The 24303-nt window shown below is 43.9% G+C and overlaps 1 protein-coding gene across 4 annotated transcripts in view; it reads left to right on the forward strand.

Annotated features, from left to right (window-relative positions):
• Positions 1–24303, forward strand: part of GRB10 (growth factor receptor bound protein 10) — an 87407-nt gene that overhangs the window by 40905 nt on the left and 22199 nt on the right. For 3 of the 4 annotated variants that reach the window (XM_080976772.1, XM_080976775.1, XM_080976773.1), the window contains exons 3-7: positions 2434–2530; positions 7405–7606; positions 8052–8190; positions 18461–18617; positions 23307–23422. In XM_080976772.1, coding sequence (XP_080832898.1) covers positions 2434–2530; positions 7405–7606; positions 8052–8190; positions 18461–18617; positions 23307–23422 — 711 coding nt within the window. The remainder of the gene's footprint in view (positions 1–2433; positions 2531–7404; positions 7607–8051; positions 8191–18460; positions 18618–23306; positions 23423–24303) is intronic. The other variant, XM_080976774.1, reaches the window with a different exon arrangement.

Genomic DNA, 24303 nt, shown 5'->3' on the forward strand with positions numbered 1-24303 from the left:
ATTGAGCAGCTCACTGTGGTATTTTGTTTTGTTTTTTTAGTGTGCCAGGTTTAATTTTAACCTAGGTTGTGAAAGGTCACATGCAACGCCCAATGGTTGTGGGTAGTGATGTTAAATTCTAGAGAATAATCTTCTGGAGAATATTCTCGATTAATGAGAATATTAGAAAATTTTCATTTAAAATAGGAGAATATCCACTGGTGATGGCACCAATAATTGTCATGTTAAGGTTTGGTATGAGGAAACTCAATATAGTGGTACCTTGGTTTAAGAACAGCCTGCTTTAAGAACGATTTGGTTTACAAACTCCGCAAAACTGAAAATAGTGTCCCGGTTTGAGAACTTTACCTCGGTCTAAGAATGGAATCTGAACAGTGGAAGGGCACCAGCGGTGGGAGTTCTCATCAAAGAAAGCACACCTTGGTTTTGGTTTAAGAATGGACTTCTGGAACGGATTAAGTTCATAAACCGAGGTACCACTGTAGTTAAATCATATTTTATTATTCCATTAGAACATGTACATGTTATAGGACAAGTCAAAAAGTACAATTGACATGTTAAGGTTTGATATAAGTAAATTCAGTAATAGGCTATCTTATTCTTCTAATAGCTCTAACACTTAATAACTGTTTTGGTGACTAAAACAGCTTGATAAATAAAACTATATGCATACATATAAAAGATAAGCCATTAACATTAAATATATTATCATTATATGATAATCATTATATGATAATATATTTCAGTATGTCAATCTCTGGTAAATGGCTCCTTGTACCATTGAATGGCACTTCAAAAACCAGTTACTGGAACTAAAGAAAAATATAGAAACGTCAACTGTTTAAATCAAGGCCACCTCATATGCTGTTACACATAACTGTATAGGCCTACGTACTTTAAGTACCGTATTTTTCGCCCTATAGGACGCACTTTTTCCCCTCCAAAAATGAAGGGGAAATGTGTGTGCGTCCTATGGGGCGAATGCAGGCTTCAGAAAGCTATCCGCAAGCCTTGGGAGCTAGCTTCCCCCGCCCCAGCCCCGCGCCTGGGGAGGGGGGGAAATAATTTTTTTTTCTTTATTTCCCCCCCAAAAAACTAGGTGCTCCCTATGGGCCAGTGCGCGCTATGGGGCGAAAAATACGGTATATAAAGCATTAAAGATACATTCTGTAAAAATATCACGCTGTATGGCCACGGGTATAGAATTGCTAAGAATAAGGTCACACCAAAATAGAAAAAAGGACTATTACATATACAGTGGTACCTTGATTTGCAAACAGTCTGGTTTGCATACATTTTGGATTACAAACACATCAAACCCGGAAGTTCGTGTCCCGGTTTGCAAAGTGTTTTTGGATTATAACCCATTTTTTTTTATTACGAACAAATTTTTGGGGGGGAGGCCCCATTGGTGAAAGTGCACCTTGGGTTACAACCTGTTTTGGTTTACAAACGGACCACTGGAACGGATTATGGTTGTAAACCAAGGCACCACTGTAGTTGAAATACATATGAATTCAAATCTTCATCAAATTAAATGAATAGCATTTTTTAAAAATGTTTTTTGTAGCTCACATTTCAGAACTGCCAATGGTGAATGACACAATGCCCAGTAATGTAACTGGATTAAAGAAAATCATCATTATTCATTACTTACACTGGCAGTATCACAGCTTGCCTTATTATTTACTAGATTTTTTAAATGTGGGTTGTAAAACTGGTTCTTTCATTGGAATTTACAGTTTGTGGAGAATATTCTCCGGAGAATTTTCTAGCTGAGAATATTCTTACCTCACATCACTAGTTGTGGGTCAGGAAAACTTACAAAGATGAAGGGAATAGCGCAGGAGGGCACACACATTTGGGTTCCACTTCAGGCAGCAAGATGTTTGGGGAAAGTACTGCACATCATGCCTAAGCCATTTCATTTCTGGAGCTTAACTGTGGTGCTCAGAGTGCCTCTGTCCCCTTTGATTGCCTCATATCTTCCAGGATATGGCCCTGGCATTCCAGACAGATTCCAGGGACTGTTAGTTGTTAGGAAAGATCCCTTTAGCATGTGGTCCACAGTGTAGGCCTGATGACAGCAGTTGATCTGCACAGATTTGCAGGGTGTGAACTGTAACTGAAATTCAGCCAAGGCTTCCTCTTGCTTTTCTGTTAATTTATGAATAAAACAAGTAGAAAACAAGCTTGTGCCCTCTTCTATGTGACAGCCCTTGAGATATTTGAAGATGGCTTTCATATCTCCTCTCATTCTCCTTTTTTCCAGGCTAAACATTCCCAGCTCCTTCAACCGTTCCTCATCAGGCTTGGTTTCCAGACCCTGCTTGCTGCTTTATTTTCCATAAGAGACCAGTTCTCTTTATATTCTGAGAGGCAGAGGTTGTTCATGTCATTTCTGAACGAGATCTGTTTTTTTCCTTTTGCTAGGACAGTGTAGATCAGACATCAGCACATACTCGACGTGATCTAGTGGAACCCGGATTCCAAGAACAGTCAAGCCGCCTCTCATTAAATCATCAAGGAGGTAAGAGGAACAGAGTTTAGCTGGCTGTGTTTCTCCGTACGGGGGAGGGGGAAAAATCAAATTCAACAATAGCACAATATTTTCATTGGGAGAAAGTACAAATCTGCAAAGTAGCAAACACTTCTCCAGGTTGGCTACTAAGCAGGGAGAAGCGAGTGGGAATCTTCATGCAGTTGGTGACTGATATTAAGCATGAACTCATGTTCAAAGACGATTCCTTCAGCCCTACTCTGTGCAGTGTGGCGAAGGTTGGGAAGTGAGGTGTGTGTTTGGGGTCAGCGGGCGTGTTATGATATGTGGGCTTGCACATACATACATTATCTGTCCCCATCCACCCTTCAAAAACTCACATGTTGGGGAAATGCTTCTGTCTCCTAACCATGGCTAATGGGAGAAGCCCATTTTGCATGTAGCACCACGATAAACCCTGGCTAAGTGAAAATGCCTGTGGGTATTCACAGGGGAAACTGTGGCTGCTCTGCTCCTTCCCTGGTCATGCAGCTGCAATGCTACTGGGAACTAAGCTTTGGTTTGGCTTAGCATTACATGCAAACTCAGGCTAATGGTTTGTAAGCCAAGAATGAATTTTGACTACAGCCTGTGCTTTATCGGAACAATTCTCCACAAGCTGATGGTTGAAATTCATGTTCTGCTGGATCTTTTGTGTTGTGGTACAAAAACAGGATGGGATGCGGGTGTAAACCACGGTGGTGTAAACCACTGAGCCTTGGGCTTGCCAATCGGAAGGTCGGCGGTTCAAATCCTCGCGACGGGGTGAGCTTCCGTTGCTCGGTCCCAGCTCCTGCCAACATAGCAGTTTGAAAGCACACCAGTGTAAGTAGATAAATGGGTACCGCTCTGGCAGGAAGGTAAACGGTGTTTCCGTGCGCTGCTCTGGTTCGCCAGAAGCCGCTTAGTCATGCTGGCCACATGACCCGGAAAAACTGTCTGCGGACAAACGTCGGCTCCCTCGGCCAGTAAAGTGAGATGAGCACCACAACCCCAGAGTCGTTCGTGACTGGACTTAACTGTCAGGGGTCCTTTACCTTTACCTTTTTAAAAACAAAAACAAAAACAGGAGTGTTTATCAATAGTTGTCTCACTCACAGTAGCTGCCTTTTAGGAGAGAAAACCTGCTGATCTGTGAGAAATTCAGAATGTTTGAGACTAGTTCGTTGTGATTTTAGGATAATCTGTTACAAGTGGTTTTGGGAAGTGGAGCTTAATTTTGAGACAGTTCATGTGAGGTTTCATATCCATGAGGAGAGAGATGATGTGTTCCTTATTAGCTTCCGGCACTCAGTCCTGCTTAACATGTCTGCATCACACAGAAGTTCACTCAGTACCTGAAGGAAGCATTTATTTCCAAAGTAGCAGCAGGCCGTCGTGCCTTAAGGTCTCCTAAACTACTCTTTGCCCCACGTTTCCAGCAAGGAGAGTTCAATTTCCTGAACAAAGGCAAAAAACCAACAAAAACAAAAAACCTGGAAGGGGGAATTCCTTGCTCCTCCTATCAGAGAACAGCGCCTCGTCTTCCTGCTGTGAGCAGTGGCAGCTCCAGACTTGCCTGATAGCAGGGTGTGGCAATGGCTGGATCACGCGGCCCGGTTGCCTGTAGGTGCTCTGGGAATTGGCAGCCATTGTAGATGGCTCCTGAGGCTTCCCTTTCTGGTTTGGACGCAAGAACTGAGACAAGAGGATTTTCTGAACAGCACAACAATGGTAGCACGGCTCAGGTGCCTCAATGGTGCCATGTGTTAGCATTTTTAAAGGTATTTTACATGCCACCTTGCACTGTTACTGCAAATGCTGTTAATGGAAAGACTAAAGTGAAAGGCAACTCTCTCCCAAATGCTTGGGAGTTTTATTTTTTTAAAGAAGCTGCAGTATTAGGATCTCAGCTAGAATGTATACTGCAGATCCAGAAAGGCAGGGCCGGCCTGCCCATGAGGCAAGGTGAGGTGACCGCCTCAGGAAGCAGGGTCCACAGCTACCTCACCCCTTCTTCCCTAGAAGGGAGGGGAAGGATGGCATTTTGGGGTCCCTCTCAGGTGCCCAAATGTCTTGGACCAGCCCTGCATAAAGGACAAAGATGAGCAGAATCAAAGAAGCTCTTGGAATCAAGAAGGCTTCGTTTAGAAAATGAGAACAAGGGATGCTAAAAAAGAACTTTGAGGAGCAAATAAAGGAGGATAAGGAGATTGCAGAGAAGCTGAATGAATTGTTTGCATCTCCCTTCACAGAGGAAGATACAGTGGTACCTCAGGTTACATACGCTTCAGGTTACAGACACCGCTAACCCAGAAATATTACCTCGGGTTAAGAACTTTGCTTCAGGATGAGAACAGAAATCGTGCTCCGGCGGCGCAGCAGCAGCAGGAGGCCCCATTAGCTAAAGTGGTGCTTCAGGTTAAGAACAGTTTCAGGTTAAGAACGGACCTCTGGAATTAATTAAGTACTTAACCCAAGGTACCACTGTATAGGGTATTACTATGTGCTTGAACTTTCACAGGAAGAGACTCTGGGAAACTGAGGCAAATAGTAGGGACAATAGATAAAGTTCTGGGCCATGTTGACAAAATAAAAACTGGCATGTCACCAGATCCAGATGGCATCCACCCAAGAATTCTTAAAGGACTCAAATGTGAAATTGCTGATCTTCTAACAAAAATATCTTAAGACCAGCCTCTCTAATTCAGGATTGCCAAGTGCCCAATGTAACTCCAATTTTTGTTTTTTGTTTTTTTAAAAAGATCTTGGGGAGAGTCCTGAAACTTAAAGGCTTGATAGCTTAGTGTCTGTTCTGGGTAAACTAGTGGAAGGCATTGTTAGTAGAATTGCTAAGCGTATAGAACAGGGATGAGAAACTCCCATCTCCTAGCAGGGCGACTGAAGGGCCATTGGCTCCCTATCCCTCATGCCAAAGGGCAGAACCGGCATGGCTTCTGCAAGTGAACCTATAGAGTTCTTTGAGAGGGCCAACAAGTCTGTTAGAGGTGATCCAGTTGACACTGTGCCTTTAGACATTTAAAAAGTTGTCAACAATGCACCTCACCACCAAAGAGCCCTGAATAAGCTTGGGAATCCTGGAATAAGAGGAGAGGACCCTCTTGTGGATCAGTAACTGGCCGAGAAACAGGAAGCAGAGAGCGGGAATCAATGGATGATTCTTCTCGTGGAGGGATGTACAAAGTGGAGTTCCCCAAAGACTGGTATTAGTGCTATTAAACAAAATCATGGGTAAAGTAGTGCAAAAAAACCAACTAATTTCATAAGTGGCATTTGTAACTAATAGGAACCCCCCAAGTTTCTTTTCCTACATATTTTGTTTCTTAAATGATATGGGGGCACCTCGCATGGCCATGTCCCGCACCCCAAAGAAGCATTGGTGTGAATGCACTTCAGTGCCGCATCACATTTCCCCAAAGGTATGGCTGTGTCATGAATTAGAAGACCGAGCTGTTCTTACTCTGCCCAGCCAGACGCTGAGTCTCGGATTCGCTTAAGCCTGGTTTTTAACTCTGGGAATCCTTAGTCCTTTGTATGCCTTTTCAATTTCCAGTTCTAAACACAGGCTTGGTGAACAAACTTGAAAGAGTGTTTCAAGTACTAGCATATTATGAAATGTTTCAGTAATTTTTACTGGCATTCTAATTTAGTTGCTCTTATTTTCCTCAGTCATATCAGCTAGTTTGGCTTAAAAGGTGCAAACAATCACTTATTTGTTTATTTATGAAGTCCTGGATTACAAATACTTGGTTCCTGAGAATAAGTGTAAGTATTGTGTCTGCACTTTTCAAAGGAAGCACTGCCCCCTGCTGGTTACCTGCTTCAAATCCACCAGCAACCTTTTACTTTGTGCTGCTCTCCATCTCTGACAACTCTGCTTAATCCTGGTTGTAAAGATTCTAAGCGGAGCGCTACGAAAAACACACACGACCCCATATTTATTTTAAAAAAGTGTTTATATACCGCTAAAGCGCAAAACATATCAAAGCAGTTTATAACAGTAGAAAGATAAAAGCCCCCCAAAATTAAAAGCATTAAAAACAAATTAAAAGCAAAAATGTTAAAAGCAAGCATCAGTAAACCATTGTGGGAGGTTTACTCTTAACTGCCTGTGTAGACCAAGCGGAATAAAAGCTTTCAGCAGGCATTTAGAAGTTGGCACAGAAGATGCCCGGTGAATCTATTGGGAGAGAGTTCCACAGGACTGGGCCAATGACTATTTTAGACTAATGGCTAAATTTCTTGTTGTCGCCAAACGATCCTCACCAACTTGGGGAACGACCAGAGACACTCCTGCAGATGATCTCAGTGAACAAGCTGGAATATAAAGGTTCATGTGATCCCTGAGGTTTCCTGGGCCCAAGTTGTTCAGGGCTTTGTAAATAAATGGGAGAAAAGGTCCTCTTGAGTCAGGAGTAACCAACCTTCAGACCACACGGAACAGTTTTCCCAGGGGGCTCCCCAAGGTTGCAGTGGAATGTCTCTTTGCTTTCTACGCTGTGATCTGGTAGGCTCCTAAGCGACGCTCCAGCCCTCTTGCAGTCTATTGACCTTAGAAATCGCCTTATTGCTTCGACCCATATTAAAAATTAACCCAAGTTCAATGACAGCACAAGCTGTGCTCAACGTAAAACAGAAGCGAAAGGAGTGCTGTTGAAGGGGTGGGGTGCGTAGAAAGAGGAGTGCTTTCTCAAAATGCTAAATCCTGGTTTAGCATTGCAGCTGAATCAGTCCAGTATGTGTTCCACCTACCTGGGCAAACGTGTCCCTTACATTCTTCTTCCAATATGCACCAGTAGTGCCAGCTGTGCCCCTGTTTTGTTGCTTCTGACTGTCAGTGTGTTTGTCTTCTTGTTTCTTTTCAGATGATGATGTGGACTTGGAAGCGTTAGTTAATGATATGAACTCCTCGTTTGAAAGTTTGTACACCCCCTACAACGTGCATTCAGAAAGCACCCCACTCATTCACAATGGCCAGCTGCCAGCCTCAGGAACAAATTCACTGCAGCCTGTATCTCCAAAGCAGAAAGTGCAGAGGTCTCAGCCAGTACGCATCATGGCAGTCAGGTATGGAAGCAATAGAGCAATGCCTTCCTCTTAAAAGTTCTGGAGCAAACCAACATGGTGAGCCAGTGTAGCTCAATAGAAAAAAACATAGTCCTGGATTCTGATAATAGATCTAAGCGAACGACATTTCCCCTCTGCTTCAGTTGCTATCTGTGTTCAATGGGACGAGTACTGTCTTATTTTAGTGGTTTTGTACAGGAATAATCGAACCAGTCCTTGGCCTTAGAAGCCGTAGTATATAAATTAAATAATATTTTGCACAGCATTTCCTGAGTTTCAGATAGATGTCCGTGTGCTTCCCTGCCCTCCCACCTGAAACATGATTTCCCCTCCCTACCCCCTGCCATGGCATCTTTAACCAAAACTTAGGGTTACATCTGCACCAACTTTAACTGAGGCTAATACTGACCAGGTACCGACCTGAAAGCCTTCTTTTGTTCTGCAGACGCCTTCAAGAGGAGGAACAGTTCAGAACATCCTCTTTGCCTGCCATACCGAACCCTTTTCCTGAGCTTTGCAGCCCCACAAGCTCCCCTGTCTTGGCCCCTGGATCTCTACCTCAGAATCAGCCTGCAAATAAACAGGTGAGATTTGTCTTTTCTCTTGCATTTTTAGAATGGTTGACTGTTTTTATCATACTGAGTTCTTGATTTTGGTGTTTTGGAACTGGCACCTTAATCACAAGAAGAAGAGGAGAAATGTAATGTTTTACTAAAAATACAACTTATTTCCCACGAGTAGTGTAAAGACTTGTAAGTAACACGGTCTGCAGACTTCAGAGCTTTTTTTAAAAAAAAGTCTTGTCCGTACAAAGCACATCAAAATCCTTCTGCATACAGAAGGCTGTTCTAGTGAATGAAGAAATCCAAGTTTGGTATGTTCTTTGACTTTTAGTACTGTAGGCAATGAGTCATTTATTTTGGAATACCAAAAAGTTGCTTGGAGTTATCAGTGACTGGATTTATATGGCATATCCAGAGCTCTTACCTGCTATCTTGCTGACTTAATGTTGTTTCTACAGTAGCTGCGTTACTTTTTAAAAAGTATTTAATACAGCCATGCAATTAAATTAGAAGGGATTTTTTTGGTCTTTCCTTGTCATAGAAATTAAAGAAGAAAAGGGGAGCATCAGGAGGAAGGGAGCTGTGAGGCATTCTAGCCAGTGAGAAATATCTTCAGCATAAAAACCTCCAATATAATTGTGAACTAATTGGGTTTTTATTGAACAGTGTCGGATAAATAACGTCTTTCACGGTTTTTTTTTCATACAAACTGGTAAATTTCATAACAAATCAGCCCCAGCTCATGGGTTATGATGCTAACTTTTAAAACTACCCCATGTTTGTTTTAAACCAGAACCCTTGTTTGAATGTAAATCTTCCTTGGATGGGATTCTTTAAAAATGAAACTACCGTATTTTTCGTCCTATAGGACACACTTTTCCCCCTCCAAAAATGGAGGGGAAATGTGTGTGCGTCCTATGGGGCGAATGCAGGCTTTCGCTGAAGCCTGGAGAGCCCCACCGCCAGCCCCACAAGCTCGGGGGACAGCGGGGAGGCGCAGGGCGCCATCCCGCTGTCTCCCGCTGTGGTTTGGAGGCTGACGGCGGGGAGACGCGTGCTTCTCCCCGCTGCCAGCCCCGCAAGCTCGGAGGACAGCGCGGAGGCGCAGCGCGCCCAGGCTTAGCTTCGCGCAGCTCTCCACAAGCCGTGGGTGCCCGGCCCCGCGCCGGGGGGGGGTAATTTTCCCCCCTTTATTCCCCCCCCCCCAAATTAGGTGCGTCCTATGGGCCGGTGCGTCCTATAGGGCGAAAAATACGGTAAATTCTTACAAACTTCTCCCGGCCACACAATAGGAAGAGGGGGGTGGGAGCACATGACCCTGACCCCTCCCTCCGGCTTATTTGGGCCTGTGTCCACACAGCATGAAATTGTGGCTCCGTTTTGTGTCCAAATGCCACTCTTACTACCAAGGCCATTTCTGGTGATCCCATCAGATTGCTTTTTGAAGACCCCTTTGCTTGTTACCGATTTCCTACACGAAAGTCGCTTTCATGTGGGAAACAGCATGGTTTTTACATGAAGTTGGTAATGTGCTTTGCAGCTGGGAGTAAATATATATACCCAGGAACCTGCAGTTGGCTCTGGCTTCCGAGCAAACATGCACACAGCATATGAGTAGGGTCACTGTGCCCTGTGATGAATGCATTGAAAATGTACTGTTCCTTGGAGAGAAAAATAATAATGGCGGAAAGCAGTTCTAATTTATCTAATGGTACAATATTGAAGATATGAGTACAGTGGTACCTCTGGACACGCACACCTCCAGTTGCGTATCCTTCAGGATGCGAACGCGGCAAACATGGAAGTATTTTTCTGGGTTTCATCCCACGCACATGCGCAGAAGTGCTCTACCATGCCGTGTGAATGTGTAGAAGTGCTCTACCACCCTGCGCACATGCGCAGAAGCAGTCCCTCCGGTTGCGGAAACCTCAGGATCCAACCGGAGCTCCGGGACGGATCCTGTCTGCAACCGGAGGTACCATTATACAAAGTTATTTAGCTGCCTTAGTCCTTCTCTATGAGTTCACAACCATTTTAAAAATCTGCAATTTGAAAGCCATATAGTATGAATTGGATTCACCCAAACGTTCCCTTATTTGGCTTATAGAACTTTTTTTCCTTCTGGTTTCCAATCCAGTTAGCAAATCACCCTATATAGTCCCATTTTTGTTAAAATGGAAGAAATAGTACAGGAGATGGGACTGATGGGCACAGTTTGGTTTCTCCCAAAGTTAGAAAAACACTGTTGGGACTCTTCCTCCAGTTTTCTAACCTTTGTGTCAGTGACGACGACAACAACAACCACCCCCACGGCCCCCAATACAACCCCCGCTGCTGGGGGAAGAGGCCTCACCCCACCCCCAGCTGGTAGCCCATTGTCTTGCCAAGATGGGGGTAGAGTGATGGCCACCCTGTAGCCAGGTGAGTGGCACCTGGCCAGGTAACCCCGCACGGTGTCGCAAACCCTGCCCAGGGAGGGGGTGAGTGGACATTGCCACAGAATGTGTTTGGGGGGGAATTCCACAGAGCATTTCTTTAGTTCTTTTTTCCCCTTGCCTGGTTGATAATACCATTCATCAATTCAAACCAGACAGTTTGCCTGACAATAGTTCTCAAATCAGGAAACGACAACCCTCCTTCATTTTAGTTGGTTTAAATTATTTTGGCTTTTATTACTGGATTTTTAATATTCCATATAAAGTTATTATTAATCACTGCCAAATCACCATCTTAGGCTCTGTAAAGTTTATTTTCAGAAGAATACACATTTTAACCACAGATATTCTACTTGCAAAATATAACTTGGAAATAATAACTTTTTATTTTCCATTCTAAAGCTCTAATTGATGTTATTAACTCATTAGTAATCTACTTGTTTATACCTTTTAGTTTTCTTTCTGGATTAAAATGATGGTCCCACAATCAAAATGTGTTTAAAATACTGGCTGTAAACTTATTGTCTGACTAAAGAAAGTAAGTTTTTCCTAAACCATTGTGTTAACTGAAAAACTCATTGTTTTATGCATTGACAGCTAATGAAAGTAATGTGAAATAATTAACTGTCTGGGTGCTCTGTCTTCACAGAGTATGTTTCTTAAAATAGGACTTCAGTTTAGTTGCAAGAGTAACATTTAATTATTTAAACTCAACTATCCAAATAAAAACAGAGCATGTTAGAGCTGTGCAATATGTATATAAGAGCAGCTCTTTAGGGTGGGTCCTGTAAAAAGTGATCTGTATGCACAAGAAATCTAGCTCTTGAAGAATGTGTAAGCTGCTGGAAAGCTTGATCTGCAGCTTGAGGGATCGTTTTGTGGCAGCAGACAAAGCTGTGAATGTGAACCTCCTAAAACAAAGCTCTTCTCTGTTGTGGAATTTGCAGGGCTGGAAAGGAAGCCAGCTGAGGGCAGCCTGAAAAACTGGTAGACATTGTAGAAGGAGACCCGAGTAAGGTCAGGCAGGACAACAACTGGGGTGGTCAAATATTTGATGCGTCGGGAAAGAGCAGGACTCACTGGTAATTGGACTGACATGGCTCCATGGAGAGTTTTTCGTAGTGATGTAATGTTGGTGCTCTCTGTGCTGGGTGGGAGGCAGCAGGCAGCTTCCTTTGAGGTGAGTGAAATGGAGAAAAGTCCCTCATGTAATGGAGGGGTTTTTTTATATAACAGTTTAGCACAACAAAGAGTTTGGTGAAGAACTCGAGTCATGAAGCTTGGGTGGAGTTGAAAAGCTGCTTCCTGTACCTTCCAAGCAGGGGTGGCTAATCCATGCCCTTCCAGGTGGTGTTGGGTTTCCACTGCCATTACCTTGGCTGGTGGAACTTAGGAACCCCATAACATCTGCAGGGCCGGGGATTACCCATCCGACATACAGAAACACATAGCCTATATTTGAGATTCCTGCTTTCTGAGCTCAGGGCCTTTACTCCTGCCCTCAAAATTTGAGGGTGGCGGCGGCGATGAATGGTAAAATGGGACAGACAGCTACACAATTTGTCCACAAAATGTGTCAATAACAACTGCAAATAATAATAATAATAAGAAGAAGAAGAAGAAGAAGAAGAAGAAGCTATTTATACCCTGCCCATCTGGCTGGGTTTCCCCAGCCACACTGGGCGGCTCCCAGCAGAATATTAAAAACATGGTAAAACATCAAACATTAAAACATTCCCTAAACAGGACTGCCTTCAGATGTCTTCTAAAAGTAAGATAGTTGTTTATTTCCTTGACATCTGATGGGAGGGCATTCCACAGGGTGGGCGCCACTACTGAGAAGGCCCCCTGTCTGGTTCCCTGTAACCTCACTTCTCACAGGGAGGGAACTGCCAGAAGGCCCTCGGTGCTGGACCTCAGTGTCCGGGGATGGAGACGCTCCTTCAGGTATACTGGGCCGAAGATAAATCTTGTTTCCACAGTAGGCAGCTATGATACCATAACCTAAGTTTGATTTTCTCTTATGAATGAATGAATGAATTTATTATTTCGGTCACAGACCAGTTCCAGCTCACATATAATATCAAGAAAGTCATAAAACACGATAGGGATACATTTGCACTTGTCTCTTATGGGTATAAACTAAAATCTAACCCGTAATGTAAGCTGTAATTTCTAGTTGTGTACAAATACTTTGGATCCAAAATTTGCAGCAGTGCCTGCTGTGCCAAAGGATATTAGTTGAAAGCATCTTGTGTGAGTCAACGAAGGTTCCAGCTGTAAAAATAGAAAAGGTCTTGCAATTGCTCTTTATACACCTCTGGAAAATGTGCAGATAGTTGTTTCACGTACCAAACGCTCCTCAAAGCTGTTTGTGCTAATGTTTGTGCCCTTGTTCCTTGGATCAACTCTTGTAAAGCAATTCTCCGTTCCAGTCTGCTGAATACAAAGCAGATCAGGGCTTCCTTTGTTTCATGTTTGTTTGTTTGTTTGTTTGACTTATTAGTCGCTTGTCACCCAAGTGACTTACAGCTGTACACAGACTACCATAAGCGAAGAAAAAAGGGGAGAGCAAAACCAACACAACCCACCCTCCATATAAATAATAACAAATAATATTATACTCAGATAATAAATAATACTTCCACCCACTAATTAGCAAACAAAAAAAAAATAACCTCCCCCCTTTTAACCTCCCCAACCCACCCAAAAGTCTGGTATCAGGCCAGCTGTTGCAAATCTGCAGAGGGCTGGTGGATCCCATGTCCTCCTCCAGGGATGGTCTGGATTCCCTCCTCCTTTGGGGGTGGGGAGGGGGGCAGTAGCAAGGAAAGGAGAAAGATGGCAGCAAACGTTTTACCTGCTTTGCCGTTGACCAAGCTACTGTACATCTCCTGCTGCCGGTGGTGTTACTGGCAGCTGTAACTGTTCTGAAATACAGTCAAACCTTGGTTTTCGAATGTCTCGGCTTCTCAACGTCTCGGAAGCCGAACACAGAAAACCCGGAAGTGAATGCTTCTGTTTTTTGAACGCACCTTGGAAGTCGAATGGCTTCTGAGCCGCGTTTTTCCATTTTTCTCAATGGAACTTGCTGACAGCCCTTTGATCCTTGTTTTTCAGATGTTTCGGAAGTCAAAACAGACATCCGGAACAGATTATGTTCAAAAACTGAGTTTCCACTGTACTTCAAGTAGAAGATGAAGCTTGCATGCCTGTTATGTTCACGTGAACACAAATTGCATGTTGAGCCAGTATGCTGAAGTGGGCAGAGTGTTGAGGTCTGGGTTCAACTTGGCATGAAACTCATTGGTTGCTATTGGCTGTTACTGTCATTTTTAAGTCCCAGCTCCTGCCAACCTAGCAGTTCAAAAGCACGTCAAAGTGCAAGTAGATAAATAGGTACCGCTCCGGCGCTGCTCTGGTTTTGCCAGAAAGCGGCTTAGTCATGCTGGCCACATGACCCGGAAGCTGTACCCCGGCTCCCTCGGCCAATAAAGCGAGATGAGTGCCGCAACCCCAGAGTCGGCCACGACTAGACCTAACGGTCAGGGTTCCCTTTACCTTTTACAGTTCATGTGAGCTAACTGCAGCAGTTGAAGGACAAGCAACCACTGGAAATTGGGGACCTAAAAAGTGAGTTGTTACTGAGATCTCTTCTTCTGGACCTGTTGCCTCTTGGCACTTCGCTGCCCCTTAACTTGATCACCTTGCTCCCCAGAAGGTGTATTGGTTATGAGCAGCAGTTGGCATAATCTTCTGGGTACAGGGCTTTTTCTGATCCTCCTGGTTGCCCTTTTCTGAACGGTTTCCTTCTCCCAAATGTCCTTTATGAGGTGAGGTGACCAGAACGGTACTGCAAGTGCTGTCTTGGCATAGATTTGCATAATGGCCTTGTGATTCCAGCACCAAGCCTGGACATGATATCGGGCTTGCCATTTTTAATAATCCGTTAACGTGGGCACCTAAGCATGGATGAATTTATTAAGTAGGTGAGTATTCACAACTTTATAAATTAAAACTGGTGACATGAAACCATTGTACTAAATGTCATTTTAAGTCTCTCTTCAAAATAATAAAATAGCAAATTCTTACCCTGCCAACGGAGCAGTGTTATCGGGTCCTTTTTGTGTGCTGGAGTACTGAATGTTCAGCCAATCTGGTGCTCTGATTGGCTGAACATTCTCACCCTTAATGTTGAATAGAGGGTGCCTCGTGCGGCTGATGTAACTTGGAAAACTTACATCATTGTCATTGTTAAAAGCAATTGGCTCCTGCATCTGTGTCTCGTGTATTGAGAGGTCCTTTAAATATGATTTCTGGAATAAATTTGTGATTAATTCTTAAACTCGCTCCCCTTTCCCTTCCACTTGAAGCGTGTTCTTGAGAAAACTTCCTGCAATCAATGTTTATTCAAGATAAATTTGTTTTTTCTGAGGTTTTCTTAGCAGAGGCTTTTGGCTCCCGTCATCCACTGTGCCGTTAAGTCACAGTTTCAACTCTGGCAGAATTAAACTGAAATATATGTTGTTGTAGCTGTTGCTGCTGCTGTAGCCTCTAGCAAAACTAAACTGAAATTGTTGTTGTTGTTATAGAATTCCTTACTAGCCTGGAAAAACTTCTGTCTTGTTATTCTGCTGTTAACAGCAGTTTGTTCTGCGGGAAATGGCAGGTGAAGCTTTGTTGCAACACAACAAAATAAGAGTATCCCTTGCTGATACCTTCAGATGTAGCCACACTTAGACTTGACCTATAACAGCTACAACTGCACACTCAAACAGCTACAGAAGTTGGTTGAAAAGTTGGCAACCCTATTTTTTAAAGTTAGGTATTGCACATTGCCAATGCAGTCGCAGGCAGTGCTTTTGTGTTGAAAAAATCTGCTGTTTAGAAACAAGTCAAATTGAGAAAAAAGGCTTAAGTTGCCTTGGAGCTTCTCACAGGTAGCATATTTTTCGCTCTATGGGACGCACCGGACCATAGGAGGGGGAGAACAGGGGGGGGGGAATTCTCCCCCTCTCTGCTCAGCGCCCCTTCAGCGAAGCGGCAGGAGAAATGGAGCCCCTTCCATTTCTCCTCCCGCTTCGCTGAAGGGGCGCTGCGCAGAGAGGGAAAACTGTGCACCGACCCCTCTCGCTCTCCAGGCTTCAGGCGGCTATCCGCAAGCCTTCAGAGCGCGGCGGGAACTCCTGCAAAAATTGGCCCGGCGGGGGTGACGTGGCTGGGATTCAATCTCCCGCCCCTGAACCGGGTCAGCAAGAGGGTCCAGATGCCCTGGAAGGTGAGCGGACTTGTATGCCAAGGCCCTGTGCCCTGTAGTTCCTCATTGATTAATAAACACACCATGATAATTGATTAATAAATTAATTGATTAATAAACACACCACTGTACTGAGTAAAGTGGTACCTCTGGTTGCAAACGGGATCCGTTCTGGAGCCCCGTTCGCAACATGAGCAGAATGCAACCCGCATCTGCGCGCGGGTCGCAATTCGCGGCTTCTGCGCATGCACGTGATATCATTTTGAGCGTCTGCGCATGCGCGAGCAGTGAAACCCAGAAGTAACCCTTTCCGGTACTTCCGGGTTGCTGCAGGACGCAACCTGAAAAGATTTAACCTGAAGCAAACGTAACAAGAGGTATGACTGTATTTTGGATTATGGGCTAAAACAGGCCACAACTTTATTGGTTACAGATGTGAGCGGTTTGGCTTAGGCACTGGGTGAAACCAGGCTATATCTTGACTCCCGCCCATCTGCAGGGAGTCAAAATAAGGGTAAGCCACCAGAAGGGGGAGCCCTATGACTTACATTAAATAGGGGCACCCCGAGGGGTCCCAGTTGGGGTCGTGGTATGGCCCTAGCCCATGCTCAGGCTTTGGACAGGCTCCACCCCCCCCGGATCCCTTTAACAGGATACCCTTATCGAGGAGGGGCAGGTGGAGGCCACAGCCTCCCCTCCATTAAACAGAGGGGCCGGCCGGCTCAACCATAGCACAGACCTGGCCCTGTTCAGGTGACGTTCCCACTTGCTTTATTTGCTGCCTGTTTTACAAAAGCTCCTTGCAAGAGACTTTGCATGTACCTTCGCTATCCATGAAATCTTTCAGTAAAAACAATAATAGCAAAAGCTCCTCGAGCCCTCAGAGGCCGGCGCTGGGCTTAAAGGGTGCAATGGGGGAAAGAGGGGGGGAGACTGCAAGCGGGAGAGAAGGGGTCGCTGCTGCAGCAGCCGGCTTTGGGGAAGTTCAAGTGCTTTCTTCCTGCTAGCTGAGCTGTTGCAAATGATTCGGCAAAGGAACCGCCAGTCCACGGAGCAGGCTTGGTTTGGGCTTTAGAACGGCTCTTTTCTCATTGTGAACTTTTGTAGTAACGGAAAGTGGCTTCTGGGTTCCTGCATGATGTGCTGGCACCTCTTTTTTTAATGCATGTGGGTGGGCATAAAAGCAATATCTTTTTCTTTTTAAATTTTTTCTGGGGAGCATAATTTGGAAGTCTATGGGTTGCGAGGGCCAGGATCACATCAGTCACAGGAAGGGCTGGGATTGGTCTCTCCAGTGTGGTTGGATTCCGTACCTTAAAAGATGGTGCGTCACCCTTTGAATGACGCTCTGGGAGAGTTGCCTGCCTCCCTCCAGGAAAGGGTGCACATTTTGACGGAGGAACTCTGTGACCGACTTGGGTACAGTGATTTGCTGAAATTGCAAAGCAACCTGTTGGAGTGCCAACAGGTTGCAGGAGAGGTAAAGAGCAAACTCTTTCTGAAAGAGATTACCTATATTTTAAATATGCCATCCTGTTCTTCTAACTACTGCCTTTTTCATGCTGTTGAGGTAAGATTATTTCTCTCTCCCACCATCTCATTACCTCATTCCATCCCCCCTCCCCAAAAAGAAATTACTTTGTTTTCCTGGGAACTATAATGTGCCTCTTAAATTAACGCAGGGTTAAATCTTGATGCTCTGCGTTTGGGAAACATTTTCTTGCAGAGTTAATGCTATTGAAGTAACATAAGGCTGTAATAAGGAATCGTCCATCTAACTGTGAGGGTCATAGAGAGCTTGCTAACTATATTATTTCCTTATTAATACTTAGAGCCTATACAGTGTGTCTATATTTAGTTGCAAAAGAATATTGGAATCCGGGGAAGGAGGTAGAGGGAAGTGTGTGTGAATAATGCTCATAATGAATCTTTTGATTTTAAACGCCCACAAGATAACCATATTTTCAAAAGACAGATTTTCCATTGAGTTTTACTGCACACTAAAAGAAGGACCTATCCTGGACGCTGTGAGATTAGCACCTCTCACCCCTCCGAGAAACCAAAACAAAACAAACTTCTTTCTGAAGCCCTGGTGTAGGATATATATTAATTTTTCAATTAGTACTACTATGGTGTATTTTTGCTGGCATAGTGCGTTATCTGTGTCCCCTCTGTCCAACCTTCCTGGAGAAGACCAACAATATTGCAAAATAAATTATGTTTCCGGAGCCTGGGAATTCAAGAAGCATCAAGTACAGATTTTGATTTTGTGGGAGCACAGAAGCGCAGAATATGTATTTTTGTTTATTCTCTATCTAGTCAATATAGGTAGAGATGCACTTAAACGAACACACTGTTTGTCTGAGTGTCGGCATGTGCACACGAATAAGGTTCCAGTGTCCTTCAAAACTCCTTGCCTCTTCCCAGAGTAAATCTTGCAGATTATGCTTAGTTGGCAGAATTTGGGTTGCACCTTGGTACAGAACTTTACTACTTTAGTGCAGAATATAAACAGTACTGATCACGTAGAAGTGATCAGTTTCTTTTTTAAAATGTTTTGATTGCTATTTTAAAGGCATATATGTTTTTTGTATTGCAGGATATAAAAGTCTTTACAGAAGACGGAACATGCAAAGTGGTCGAGATCCTAGCAGATATGACAGCCCGGGACCTCTGCCAGTTGCTCGTTTACAAAAGTCATTGTGTGGATGATAACAGCTGGACCCTAGTGGAACATCACCCTGTCCTAGGATTAGGTAGGGAAGGAAGTTATCTTATATCCAGCACATAGCAATAAATCGGCCCACTTTTTCCAGGTGATCTGCTTTAAATATTACGAATGGATTTCTGTCTGTTATAGGTGAACACTTGGTGCAACAATTAAGATGCAATATATCTGAGCTTGGGTTTATGTTGATTTTAATTTATCTGTAATAGAGGGTAACAAATACCTGGCGGATATTGACATTCACGTGTAAATTTTGAGGATCCCAGATAATTTTTATGAATGCCCCCTAAATATAGAGTGTGAACAGAGTGACATTAGGTGACAATATTCACTGACTGTGTATGTAACTCTTGTGGAGGGAGACATTCACAAAACGTATCTGGGCATTCTTTGTAATACTGTACACTGATGGTTTTGTGTGTGACTTTGGCAAATGAACAGTTTATGCAAATATACCTGGACTTCAGAAGAGAATTTGATGTCCTAGACCATAGGTAGGCAAACAAAGGCCCATGGGCCGGATCAGGCCCAATTGCCTTCTGGATCCGGCTTGTGGACAGTCCGGGAATCGCTGCATGGATTGCCAGTACGCACATTCTTTCCCTCTCTCTCACACGGTGGCGGCGGTGGCGCCTTCTCCTCCCTCCCTCCTCCTGGCTTTTCTCTGCCTGCCTAGAGGAGGAAGGGGGCTACGCTTTGTTGGTGCCAGCAGCGCTCGACCGGCCACCATTTTAAGCAGCCCCTCTCCAGAGCCCTTTCGCGCGCAGCTCATCGTCCCGCCGCCAGCCCCTGCCGCTCGCAAGAGACAGGTAAGCAGCCACCGGGGCTCGTGGTGCTCTTGCATCATCCCCCCCCCCCAAATATAGTCTGGACTGCCCCCTGCTGAAAAGGTTTGCTTACCCCTGTCCTAGACAGCTCAGCCGATCACCAGGCTTGGGTCTCGAGCACCCTGCCATGGCTGTCTACTTCAAGAAAGCCCCACGCAGGGAGAGATGCTTCCTTGGACTTTGTTTCAGGAAGGTGGAAATGGCAGCAGCACATCATGCTGCAACATGGAAGTTCTTGCATAAGCCTTGACACTCTCCCTTCCAGGCAGCAACTCTTGCTGGAATTAAGAAGCCATGGTTACACAGTTGGTGCGGGAGAACTATGTGGAATTGGTTTAATGGTATATACCTGGAAACTGGATGCTGCCTCTCTGTGTCTCTCTTCCCGTATCCTTTCTTTCAGATTTGTTAGTGGTGTGTTGCGCTGTATAATCCTCTTCACTCCAAAAAGGTTCCTGAGTAATGTGTCCATGTAATAAGGCATTAACAGTGAATTTCATTTTGATGGATGTTGTTCTGAGGCAGTGAAAGAAGGCACGGTGTTGGTGGGAGTTATGAGTGTCAGCAATCTAAAAACATATTTTTAAATAACAAGAGTCCCTTTGATTAGAGATATTTTATGGGGGCCATTTATCATATTTGTGAAGTCTTAAATATCAATGTGATTTGACTTTAAAAAGTTAACTGTATGATTCTTGGAAAGTAGTACTTTTTGAAAGAGACTTGTAGACTTGCCAAAGACATATGGAGGAAAACAGAAAAACATTTTGAATGATGTTCTTCTTTTAACTGATTCTCACTTTAAAATTCTAGGTTCTCGTTTTATAGGGCCTTTCCCATCCAAGATTACCAAGGTTCTGTGTAAACAGAGGCTTTTGTCCTTTGTGTCCAATATCCTCCTTCTGCCAGATTCTTTCAATGATGCCACAATTCAGTGTCTGTGACATCACAATAGCTTCCATGGTGACTAATTGTGCTGTCAAACTCTGCTGTGTGACATCGCTGAATGAATTAGGCAGCAGGCTGATGAGGAAATCAAAAGCTTCTGTTTACATACACAAATAACTTGGTAATTCACAATGATGGGAAAGGAACATTATGCTTATCAGTCAGTATTTTGCTTCAGCTGCATTCTGAATTTAGTTGAAATCCATTTTGTTGCAGATCCAGGATTTGCACAACATGTAAATGAGAGCGCTCTCTCTCTCCACTTTTCCCGCAACATGTGCAATTTTATACACTTCTGATCATGTCCCTTTTTACTTGCCTTTTTTCTAAATCAAAGAGCCCAAAATGCTGCAACCATTCCTCATGGGGTATTGCTCTGAGCCCTTGATGGTTTTCGTTGTCCCTTTCTGAACCTTTTCCAGCTCCACAACATCTTTTTTTAGATGAGGCAACCAGAAAAGTATGGAGAATTCCAAATGGGAATACTCTCCAAATTTTATTGAACGAGGTGCAGCTCTTACGATCCTCCCTCTGGGAACCTGCACATTTGTTCGTTCACACTAAGCCTTGCTTTATCTTAGCATTGCATTTAAACTGGGACATTGATTCCTTTAGAATCAGAAGTACTAGGGCCCTGGGAAGTTCTAATGGCAATTATTTAGCTGTGTTTTTTAGTAGGGCCCCCACCAACAATTTTGAAGCTTCATTCCCATACCCTGTTTGCAACGCAACACCATCGCAAGGTACTCAGGTTATCTCCTCTGCTCAAGTTGTCCATGAGATGGTGGACAGTGGAATTCAGTCTTCAGAAGGGAACTCCTTTTCATGACCCTCAATGAACTTTGATCATAACAGATGCCAGTTTGTAGGGTTGGGGATGCACATTGCCAAGGGTACTTCGTACAGAGGTGCTGGACACCAGCAGAGCTGGCACACTTCATATCATTCATTCATTCATTCATTCATTGTATTTGATAGACTGGGATTTTAATGTGTTTTCTAGCTCCAGTCTCATTTCTTTACATTTAGCTTCTAGGGTTTCCTTTTATATGAGTGGGAAATAAGTCCATCTATGTTTATGTTCCAGCTCTGTTTTCTTTTCATTGTTTTTTAAATGTATTTTTCTTTTAATTTATAATTTTTAATATAATTTTTATTTCTGCAGACCTAGGGTGTTCTCTGAATGTGTAGAAACTACTTCTTTATTTTATGTGGCCCCGTTTTCCTTTCACATTGGTAGATCTCTACAACTTAATTTGACTGTTGGAGGGAATGCTGGGATGGTCACGCTTGGAATATTGTGCTGTTTCAAGAAGTATACAGTGGTACCTCAGTTTAAGAACAGCCCTGTTTACGAACGATTCGGTTTACAAACTCCGCAAAACCAGAAGTAGTGTCCCAGTTTGCAAACTTTACCTCTGTCTAAGAATGGAAGCTGAACTGAGGAAGGGCACCAGCGGCAGGAGGCCTCATTAGGGAATGCACATCTCAGTTTAAGAACGGTTTTGGTTTAAGAATGGACTTTCGGAACGGATTAAGTTCATAAACCGAGGTACCACTGTATTGTTGCTGAACATGCAGAATAAAGCAGAAAAAGCAATCAGGAAGCTGGAGGTCCTTCACTACAGAAGGGTTTTTTTTACTTTGAGAAGAGAATGTGGGGCTAAAAGGATATGATGGATTCATGCACGATATAGAGAAAGTTGATAGAAGTTTTTTGCCCTCCCTTATTATGCTAGATCTTGGGTTAACTGTCACCCAGTTAAACTGAATGGCAGGAGAAGATGGTCAGACAAAAAATACATCACACAATGCTTAATATATTTCATGAAGTTTGCTACTACTAGATGTGGCACTGGCCATTTATAAAGAGAACTAGACATCTCTAAAGGGACCCCTGACCATTAGGTCCAGACGCGGATGACACTGGAGTTGCGGCGCTCATCTCGCTTTATTGGCCGAGGGAGCTGGCGTACAGCTTCCGAGTCATGTGGCCAGCATGACTAAGCCGCTTCTGGCAAACCAGAGCAGTGCACGGAAACGCCGTTTACCTTCCTGCCAGAGTGGTACCTATTTATCTACTTGCACTTTGACGTGCTTTTGAACTGCTAGGTGGGCAGGAGCAGGGACCGAGCAACGGGAGCTCACCCCGTCGCGGGGATTCGAACCGCCAACCTTCTGATCGGCAAACCCTAGGCTCTGTGGTTTAACCCACAGCACCACCCGCGTCCCATAGACATCTTTAAGTAAGGGAAATATGTCAGCTGCTAGTCATGATTCCTATTAGAAATCCCCAGAGTGCGGAAGCTAGGGAGCATTGGGGTGGAGGGCTGCCCTGCTCATGGGTGTTGCAGAGACATCTGGCTGGTCAGTGTAGGAAACAGAATGCTGGATGTGATGTCTTGAACTGGCCTGATCCAGATCCCGCCCCACCTTGCCCACACATGACTTATGCCTGTTGACTGTGGTTAACAGAGTAACCCCATTTATGCTGGACCCGCACATTGACTACCAAACTTGGCTATTTCTTCTGCAATATTAAATAATAGGTAACAGCACTCATATAACCACATTGTTATGCAGATGTTTTTGGGCCTTCCTGAATTAATACTTTCCTTGGAAGGAGAGACGGGGAGGACCTTTTGTGTGATATTGGGTGGTCCTAACATCTGAGCTAGTGTCCTGTTTTAGAACAGTGGTTTTCCCAGTATATTCTGGGAAACCTTGGCATTTCTTAGAAATTTATCAGCAACTACTCAGCGGGAAGATCAGTAATGGACATACCAATCTTCTTTAGTTTACAGCCTGAAGGGAATGTTTGCTGCATTCTTGGGCACACAGTCCATGTCCTTTATTTATATGTGCGCGCGCACACACAGGAGCACAAACCTGCTTCCACTGTTTACTAATTCAAAATATTTTATTTTCTGTTCTGTTCTTAGAGAGGTGCTTAGAAGATCATGAGCTTGTTGTGCAAGTTGAGTCTACAATGGGAAGTGAAAGTAAATTTTTGTTCAGGAAGAACTATGCAAAATATGAATTTTTTAAGAATCCTGTGGTGAGTATCCTGTTGTTTTTTTCATAATGTCTGTGATCTGGGGGGGGGGTGTCTTCTCCATGTGCCTTCTACACTGTATAATTTGGACTGGGTTTTAAAACACTAGACGGTATCATAATATGAAAAATTCTTACAACATATATGTAGAATAACTCCCAGCAGAATAACTAGTAGTAATAAGGAATGCTAACTCCCTGTGGATTCCCACGCCCTCTGCTTCTTATTTTTCATGAAGAAACCTGCAGAAGATAGTCTTGTGAAGAGGCACCCATCCTTCTCTTCCGGAGCGGGCATTGCTCATTTGTTAAGTACCTTCTTTGAATGCAAGAGGTTCTCAGTTTGATGCTTGGCCTCTCCATTTAGCAGGATCTCAGGAGGGCTGGAAAATACCCTAGAGAGCTACTGCCAATCAAAGCAGAGAATATGGAATTATATGCTCTAACCCTGTATAAGGCAATTTCATAAATTCACTTTGTCATCATCCATCATTGTATGCCTCAAAACAAGCTGCATGGTTTTACTGACAATGGCAGTAAATGATGATTGCTCTGAATATCATAAAGCTTGTTCCTCATTATTTGTGAAGCAAATAATACCATTTGAGGCAAATGGACTATCTGTTTCTCAGCCCATTCTTCCACAAATGTTAAGCCTAGTTAAATTAAACATTTGAATTGCTTAAGATGTGCCTTTGAGTATTTATGGGATCATTACAAGCCTTGCACAAATGCCCTTGTATGGCAAAAGCACAGGAGTCAAAGATTGTTTGCATACTGCGGGCTTCCTCAACCTTGGCCCTCCAGATGTTTTGAGACTACAGTTCCCATCATCCCTGACCACTGGTCCTGCTAGCTAGGGCTCATGGGAGTTGTAGGCCAAAA

The sequence above is a fragment of the Podarcis pityusensis genome, assembly GCF_964106645.2.
Source record: "Podarcis pityusensis genome assembly, chromosome: 13".
Classification (NCBI taxonomy): Eukaryota; Metazoa; Chordata; class Lepidosauria; order Squamata; family Lacertidae; genus Podarcis; species Podarcis pityusensis.